Below are 9,525 nucleotides of genomic sequence, written 5' to 3'. Positions count from 1 at the left end.
TAGTAGAAATAACAAACCCACAGCTTAGAGGATTTTTTAAAATTAAAATTTTATATTTTAATAATATTTATAAGGATATTACATTTTTTTAATAATATAGTAATTTTCACAATGCATCAATCGTAAAACACGAATTCTAGGGCAAAAATGAATCCGTGTTAAAATTACATTGACCAACATCAAGACGAGGAAAAATTCCACACCAGGTAAGAAAGACAAGCTTAGCATATTTCTCCAAATGTATGAACCAAAAATCTTTATGATCCTCCCATAGATGGTCCTCTCCAATCTCCAGTTTTCCCTCGTGGAGAAAGAGAAGAACAAATATTTAAAGTAAAATCAAGCATAGCAAAAATCATATCGTGAAAAGACTAGACAAAACCCCCAAATTCTATCTACCCTCGACATTAGCCATTGATACTTAAAGGTTTTACTTTATTCTAATAAAATTACCCCATAGTTCACATTTACAATGATCCATGTAACGCCAAAGCGAGCATAGCTCAGCGATAATTGACATACACCTCAAGTTAAGAAGTTGTGAGTTCGAATCCCCTCCCTAACATGTTATACTAAAAAAAATAAAAATAATACAATGATCCATGTAACAACATATTCTTTCAAAAAGAATAATAATAATAAAATCATGAGAGCTCTATTTGCACACACAGTCACTCTCTTCAGTCAAATTTTTCTAAACAATCAGCCTTTGTCTTCAAGGTCAATGTTCTAAGGACATTTTGCAGTTTGCTCATAATTCCAAGTTTCTGAATCCAGAAAGAACAGATAACTGGAACAAAATTTGGCATCCATATCATTCTAGCTTAATATGCCTCAGTACAAAACCTCGGTTCGTCTCGCTGTAACCACAGTTTGGATTTTAAACCGACATATTGAAGGAGGGGAGTACAGATAAACTCGATTTTATTACGCCACTAAAAATATAATTACAAAATGTATATACAGATCAAAGAAAAAATAATAATAATAATAGAACTGTCTTACATCTCAGATAAGAGATTGCTGATTTTCCGAAGCTCCTTGAGGGCTGCCATGGCTGTTACTTGTCCTTTGCCAACTAAAGGATTCTTAGACAAGTTCTCCAACGATCCTACTTGACCCCGTTCTTGCTGGAAGACGGTTTCGATTACCTGTCAACCAAATTGTCAGCTATTGTGAAAGAATGGATCACAGATGAGTGCCAACTATTTTTCAGAAATGAAAATGATAGTCGGTTCAAGTAATGAGAATTGTTCATAGTCTGGTTGTAGCATCCACTTCCATGAAATTTTCTACTTTTAGCAGAGCCACTAAAACCGTGCAGAAGTAACTCTAGAGTAAGACTCTCACAATCGACCTAAATAACTGCCAAATGCCAAATCAATACTGTTCCTTAAAAAACATGAAAAATATTTTTTTCAAAATTTACCTAGTGTTTGGTTCAATAATCAAAAGTGATTCTAAAAATTCGAAAAAGCTAAACAAAAATACTAAAATTCTTCTTGGAGAAGCACTTGACTAGAATTTACATGGAGTTTCAGAAGGGATTATTTTCCATCTATTAGAAGCTTCCACCTGCTGGAAGTTGCCTACATCAACCCTAGAACTTGAAGTAACAAACTTTAGAAATATTACCTGAACGTGTTCGAGCATAGAGTGACCCAGATTCTTGAGAGTCCCCATCACATTCTGGTCCACACCGTCTCCTTTGCTGCTGACAGAAATACTACGAGGCCCATCAATTTTAGGCGAAGCAATATTTTTTGTCGGATTACTTTCGATTCCAGTCGATTTAGAAGTCTCAGTGCCACCTTTCCCCTCACTAGCAACATTTCGGCCAAACTTCCAAAACCACTGAAATTTTCCTAGTAACTTCCTATCCTTTGTCCCTACTGTTGCATTGCCCTCGGAATCATTATTGCACCCAGATTTTTCAGGGATATTCTCAAGCTGTTCAGGAACCGAAAAAGGCAGATCTTCCACGATGGAATGGGTCCGATCATCATTTTCATCCAGGGACAAATTTGATGCAACACTACTTCTGCCCGAGACATTTAAGTCATTCTCATTATCATTTACTCCACTGAAGGAACTTGTTGGGTCTGAGAATATTGAAGAGTTTTCACTGCCAGCGATTCCACTCTCACATCTCTTGTCTACAGCATTTTCCAAGCACTTCTCGCAGCTATCTTGTCCATCCACCTCCCCTTCGACAGAGAGATCATCTTTGTTATCCACCACTTCTTCATTCCCACATTTTTCAATGTCTTCCGCTGCCCCGAGTTCTCGACTTAAATCTGCCAGCAACCTTCGCCTAACAGAGGATTTAGTGTTCTTTTTGCCACCAGCAAGCTTTGCCGGAGATGGATCAGATTCCGTCCTATACAAGAATCTCACTTTCTCCGACCATCCTTTCTTTTGGGCAGCATTCTGATTTTTTGAGCCACTTTGTTTAAATTCTTCTTCCCTGTGTAAAACTCTCCACTTCTCCTCCCAGTAGCTTTCAGGAACAAGACTTAATGGAGTTTTAGGTGAAACAGAACCAGATGAAAGGCCATTACTCCGTGCAACCATAGACTTGCTGTGATGGTGATAAGCTCCAGACAATGACGGTGAAGACGAGATATTAGATTGTAGTGCTAGAGTCTGCAAAGATTTTGCCTTCTCTATCAGTTTTTTCAAATCCACATTCTTGGGAAAGTTTAACAATCTCTGGAGACATAAAGTTGCATTTTCCGTAGCAAGTAAAGATGATCGCAGATAAAGTAACATAGAAACAGCAATAGCAGCAATAAATGCACCACGAGATGAACTAAGGAAGCCAGAGCTGGAGCTTGTCTCAGGTTCATCACTTCGGTAAAATTTACCATTATCTGATGCAAATATTTCATCCCAAATTGTTAAAAGATCTTCAAGCGAAAATTCACGACCAAATAAAACCCTTAACCAGCGGAGAGAGAAGTACTGCGGTTCTACACCCAGTTCAACGAGGTGAGCATGTAGGGATAAATCTACATGTGATAGCAAGTGGTATAAAGCAGCAGAAGCTTCAATTACAGGAGGCAATCCCGAAAGGGAACTGCCTGCAGGTGTTGGAGAGAAAAAGTCTCCCATTGAAACTGACCCATGGGCTCCACTCATCAAAGCATCAAACATAGCATACGCATCATGTTCTATAAATCTCTCAGAGAGGACAATGCCCAGTTCCCCTTCAGCTCCATATGCATCAGTCAACAATATAATGGTTTGTATTTCAGGATCTAGCTCAGAAAGACTTTTCACATTTTCCTCATTTCCATGAACTCCAACCTCATCTTCAGTTGCATCTAGACGGTTTTTTAAATCAAAATTAGATTTGAAACTATTATCTTGAAATGAAAGGCCATCAAAGTTGTCGGCAAATTGGTCTTCATATAGCTTTCTCACTTGAGAAAGCCTCTCCACATCAACATGAAGAACATACAATAAAGGAGCCAAGAGTTCGTGCATTCCTACAATATAGAACAGGGGAATGTAGCTTAGAAGTATAATGGAATGACAATAAGTTAATCAATTTTTTTTTACTTCCTTTCAGGGCAGGGAGGAGGGGAAGTTAAGGAAATTTTGCATGCTGCAGATCGAGTGGCAATAGACATTTTTTATCAAAAACTTTCGACACGTGAAGCTTCAATGGCTGAGAATAGTAAAGAATACACGAGCTACCCAATCAAAGAAGACAGGATTTAATTAGATACCCTGAAAATGGATTCAGTAGACATCTCAAACTTTGAATACTGAGATTCACTTACATTTTATCCTCTTCATTTATATTTCTTTTTTTCTTTTCCATATTTGTGGTATAGTTGTTGGAGAACATGTGAAACCAAACAAAAATTTGGGTTAATGCCAGGTGATAAGTTGGCATCTAACCATAACAAAGATTAGGTTCTTATCAGAAATTGCTACTGGGAATTAAAAAATAAGGACAGTAGCCAATTATGCGACAGTTTCTCCATGGTACTTTGCCTTGCACTTGAATGAGGTCTCACTATAAATGAAAGGCATTCAGACACAAGGTTATAAAATAGCCCTTGCTAACATAGAGAATGGCAAACAATGTTCAATATATCGTTTGAATTATTCTTGCTTTCAATAAGTATGGAAAATAGTGAATTATATTTCACAGCCAAAAAAGGAATGTTGTAATTGTTAATTTTTTTGAAAACGAAAAATCCTACCAGTGCTATTGTATTTCAATAGCCGTGGCTCTTCAACATTTCTTTAGTTTTTTAAAGAAAGAAAGATTATCGGAAAAGGATAACTGGAATGAGGGCAATTCAAGACCTTTGGGTTTCTTCTCTCGGTGATTCCTATAGATACCATCGAAGATTATTTTATGTTGATCCTCTCCCAATATTATTATGAATTTAGTCATTGGTGTGAGAACTAGAAAACAGATTGCACCTGTACTCTGAAATTCAATTAATAAAGCATTAAACAGGATTTACTTTTATTCTTTTCATTGTAAATTGCTGAAATTACCTTGCCTATAGCCAAACTGGGGATGTTGAAGGCACCATAACAATAAAATTCTCCTGAGCAAGCCTTGACATCCTGGTGTCTGGAAGTAGCTTCCATGCTCCGGATATAAACGTGACAAATCCTGGTCAACCATTTTCTCCAGCTCAGCACTCCGGAAGAAGCGGCCCCACATGCTATCTGCAGTACAGAAGGATGACAATTAGAAGCAAAGATTAATACTCATATCGCACTTGAATGAACTCATCCAACAATTTAATGTCAAAGGAACAACAATTCCAGGTACCCATTTTGCACTTGAGCTAGAAAGCAACGAGAAAAATAGAAAGGAATAAAACAAAAAAAAAATCTTTCACAAGTAATACCTAAGGCATTAACATTTTAAACCCTTCCAAACTAGATTGGAAATAGAAGAGGATGTGTAATTTAACCTGGGTTTTGTGATAGTGGATTATCAATTGCAATATCAGGAGAATTACTTCCATCCTTGGAAATGTGTGGATCAACAAGAAGGCGTCTTCTCAAGATAGCATATCTGAAAGAAATAAAGGAAAAGGTTAAGTTCTGATGACTAAAATTCGGATTTAAAAATTTGAGAAGAAAAAAGAATTTAGAATTACTCATATTATATTATTAAAATATATATATATATCATCATTGTTGATATACAGTCGTTTTTACATCATTACAATCTACAACAAAGTTTCAGAAAGAAACTCCAGAATTTGAGACTGGAGACGTTACGCTTAAAAGGGAAACCTAAATTACAGCCACCGACTACGCCATATTGACGTATCCCACAAAGTGAAACTTAAATAAGCTATGAGACTAACCATTGATGTTCTATTTGGAACTATAAATTCAACTTTGCAAAAGAAATATTATTGGGAATCGGAAAATCGAAACAAAAAAATCAGTGAAAATTAAGGCAGGCTAGCACTGGTATCATCTCAGAAAATGTCGAATAGTACATGAAAAGTTACAAATCAAATAGGAATATTCACCCAGAACAATAGCCATCATAAAAATCTTAACCAGGGGATATCAAATATTTAACAAACCACTGAAATGTAAGCTCTCGATTACAGAATCGCCAAACCCGAGGGAAAAAGAATTATAAGCAGATTCAGTAAATGGAAAAGGAATTTGAGGAAAATCATTTTAACAATTCGTAAAATTAAGTCACATTAACTCACGCCAGTAATATAAATTCGAAAAACTGACCTTCTTCGAGAATCAGCCGTTACGCGACGAAGATCATCAATAGAAGCTAAGGAAGAAGAGGGCAAAACCCCAAGATTTATGCGCCACCGTACACCTCTAAGATCAACAAAGCGCCGCTTATCCTCAGAATTCCCATGGCAAACCGAGCCCGAGCTCGAGGACGTCGCCGATGCCGGTTCGGACAATGCCGCCACGATTTCAGAAGATGCCATGGTGATTACGAATCAACTTTCTCCTGCCCAATCCTCCGCGTTCTGAAACTAGAGAGAACCCCGAAATGTCAACGAAATCCCACAAAACCACTCACAATTAAGAGGATGGGCGAATCGTAAAAGATACGGAGATCAAGGAAAATTCAAAAACAGAGAGAGAGAGGGAGCCAAAAAATAAATAAATAACTCCAAAGATCCAGAAGAAAAAAACAGGGCAAAATTGTAGCGAAACACAGAGAAAAAAGGGGGAATTAGAAGAAAGAATTGCACGAAAGAAACGCAAAATCAAAACAAAAAATGAGAGAGAGAGACTTACGTCTAGGCCTGGGGATGAAATTGGACGAAATTGCGGCAAATGATTTGAGTGCTTATCCAGAATGAGAACACCATCTTCAGGATTCAGAAGAAAAAATTCTGTGATTATTAAAAAAAAAAAAAAGTGAAGAAGAATTTTGTATGTTTGGCAGGCGAGAAAGAGAGAGGGAGAGAGAAGAAGGGAAGAGAGAGAGAGAGGGGAATTTTGTAGGAGTGGCGCTCATTCGGCTCAGCTGAGCTGTCCTTCTCTCTCCTCGTAATTTTAGAGAATTTATTTTTCATATTACTAAAATAATTACATTAATCCAAATTATCTATTTTCATAATTCATTAGAAATATTTCAGGAGACCAAACTTAGATCCTAATAAATATTAGTTCCAAATTCTTTCATAAATACCTATTCAATATTAGATGTTACAACAGCATCCAGTATCATATCTCAACAATTAATTTAAATATAAATTTAATCAATTAATGGACTTTTAGATGTAATCTTGTGTATTTAATCCATACGCTACAAAATTTCAAATCGTACTCCTAATATAGTATTTGTTGTTAAAATTGTTAATTTGAGTTAATGTTGTTTGACAAACAAACAACTTCTCGTTTACTTATTAGAAATTGAAACGAAATTTGTGAGAATAGATTGTTGTTGTGATGTAGTTTACTAGAAATTAACTAAAATCAAAATCAAGGTTTACTAGTCCTAGAAATAAGAATCCAATGTCTGATAATTACTAGAAAATTTTTTCATATTTCTAGTCAATTAATGATTTTTAGATTTACAATGGATCCGGCCAATCTAATATAGTATTTCTCATTCCGCTATTTTGGTCGCCACTAAATAAACATAGTCTAGTTGGATAGATTAGCATTAATTCAAACCACAAGAGTGGAGGATTGAGTCGCAATAATGAATGTTTTATCTATTAAGTCTATGCTTAAATTGATCCAATTAATTTTTTTTTCTTTTTCTGAGCATGATAGGTACGACGAGAGATTTGTAATCATGACCCCTCGATTAGATATAGGTGATAATTATCGATGAGTTAAGCTCGTATTGACCCGCTGAAATTGATTTAGGATAAATGGATGGATTTGATACTATTAAGGTGGAGGGATATAATAGGAAAGAAATATGGTGGCTGAGGGTAATAATGGAAGAGAGAGACCAAAGAAGAAAACATATACTATTACTATTGTGATCAAAGACATATTGCTATTGCTATTGTGATTTTGTACCAAAAGCATATTCTATTTTAGTGGCTCTCCCATTTTCTTCAAAACATAGAATTTAGACTTAAATTTCCTAAAACATTTTCACTTCCAAGTATACACGTTTATATTTTTTATCAAAAGGTCGGGAGTCGGTATTTACACCTCCATATACTAATGAATTAAAAAACAGTTTCTATTGTTATGTTTGATAATTTTATAATACTGTAATATAAATGATGAGAGAAAATTCGAATCTACGACTTTTAAAGAAATATGTAAATGAACTATACTATTAAATTCGACAACAATGAATAGTTGAATGAACATTTTATTGTTCGTTTTACGAAGTTAATGAAGTTGGCATAAAATTAATATTATTTATTGTTTCTAATTTTAAAATTTTAAATAAATATTAGACTTATTTTCTTGTCATTTCACTTTTATATATATTTATAAAATTAATATCTCCAATGTTACCAAATGTTGATAGTTTTTAGCATGTTTTTTTTTAAATGCGTGACTTTGTTTTAAATATCATATCACAAATCAAAATGTCAATATTGAGTTCATCCAAAGATATATTCTAGAGATTTAACTAAATTACAAAAATCAAATTTTCAGTTTTTTTTCTAGTACATCAAATTTTCAATTTTAAAAGTTAGAAGGACCAAATTGAAATCCCAACCCAAAATATTTTAGGTAAAATAGTAAATTAATCACAAATTAATTGAAAAAAAAAAAGAAAAAAGAAAAAAAGATCCGTTGGCGTCGGTCAACGTGTTTTTTATTGAAGACGGAAATTTCGAAGCACATCTCATTGCTGACGTGGCAGAGACGTGGCTTGCCCTCCAAGTCATTATTCACTCTTCTGAACGAATTGACCTTAACAAAAAATGCATCTTTTTCACGTGATTTTTTTTCTTTTCTAATTAATTTTGTTTGCCCCAAATTATTAAATTAAGAAACAACTACAAGTTATATCATGGTTTTAAATTTAAATTTTATTTTTCATTCTAGACCTAACTTTTAAAAACAAGGTTTCGTGATGTTATTTTAGTTACTATATTTTAAAATTTTGTTTATTTTAATCAATATTCTTTCAAAAAGTCTATTCTTTTATCTTATATTTAAAAAAAATGATATTTTTTGTCTATTTATTTTCATTTTCATTTCATTTATTTCGATCCTAATTTTAACATGACACTTGAAGTGTAACTCTAATTTTGTGTTAAAATTATGCAAATAAGGTCAAAATTAGTTACTTTTTAGAAGTACATTGAGACACGCTTTGAAGTATAAGAACTACAATTAAAAAAAAAATTGAAAGTATATAGACCAAAATAAATGTTTTAAAGGTACATTTACTAAAATATTGTTTAAACTGAAAAAAATTATTTTATTCATTACTATTATTTCGATGTCAATTTTTTTGCCCCTACTCAACACCTACTTGAATTAGCTCACGTAGCTTCATTGCAATTAAATCCTACAGTTATAATTTCGGATAGCAGTTGAATTTAACTACAGTAGTTTGGTAAGTTTGGGCAATATCGTTGTTAATTTTAACCACCATTTAAATTCAAAACTGTAATCATAACAATTTTTTTTAATTCATCGATCAAAACTAACAAAGTTATAACTTATAACAACCTAGAATATTTGCAATTATAACAAACTCCATATTTTAAATGTAGTTTTCTTAGTTTTTAATTGAGGTAATTATTTTTTAAATTAAAATCCCTGACCCAATTGAATATTTGCATGGTCAAAGAAGTTGCCAAGAAAATATAAATAATAGCAAATTTCCGGTATTTAAATTAACAGCTGTTTTTTTTTGGGGGGGATTTCTTATTGCGTTTACGCCAAATTTTTGTTATGTCGTTTAGTTATTAAATTCTAATTTTGTTGCTTTTTAGTCTTATGATTATCCTTATTTTTTCAAGAAAAATGTGTCCTGATAATTTTATTTTAAGATATTTTATTTTATATTAGAGAGGGGAAAAGTCTACCATGTTGATAAAAAAATTAAAATTACTA

The 9,525-nt window shown here is 33.6% G+C and overlaps 1 protein-coding gene across 2 annotated transcripts; it reads right to left on the bottom strand.

Annotated features, from left to right (window-relative positions):
* Window positions 1–907: 907 nt before the first annotated feature.
* On the bottom strand, window positions 908–6,494 carry LOC111018184 (Ypt/Rab-GAP domain of gyp1p superfamily protein). 2 transcript variants are annotated; one of them, XM_022294164.2, is made up of 6 exons: window positions 6,271–6,494; window positions 5,743–6,002; window positions 4,950–5,053; window positions 4,522–4,698; window positions 1,636–3,491; window positions 908–1,151 (listed from the first exon to the last, which is right to left on the bottom strand). In XM_022294164.2, exons 2-6 carry the CDS (start codon window positions 5,952–5,954, stop codon window positions 1,002–1,004), a joined length of 2,499 nt encoding a protein of 832 aa, XP_022149856.2. In that variant the 5' UTR covers window positions 5,955–6,002; window positions 6,271–6,494; the 3' UTR covers window positions 908–1,001. The 2 variants fall into 2 exon arrangements, with proteins under 2 accessions (XP_022149856.2, XP_022149857.2); XM_022294165.2 differs by having other exon boundaries at window positions 5,743–5,996.
* Between the last annotated feature and the right edge of the window lie 3,031 nt (window positions 6,495–9,525).

This window comes from Momordica charantia (assembly GCF_013281855.1).
Source record: "Momordica charantia cultivar OHB3-1 chromosome 8 unlocalized genomic scaffold, Mcharantia_2.0 BLBB01000008.1, whole genome shotgun sequence".
NCBI classification, from domain to species: Eukaryota; Viridiplantae; Streptophyta; class Magnoliopsida; order Cucurbitales; family Cucurbitaceae; genus Momordica; species Momordica charantia.
The sequence above is the reverse complement of the archived record's forward strand: the minus strand, read 5'-3'. Positions and strand labels throughout refer to the sequence as shown.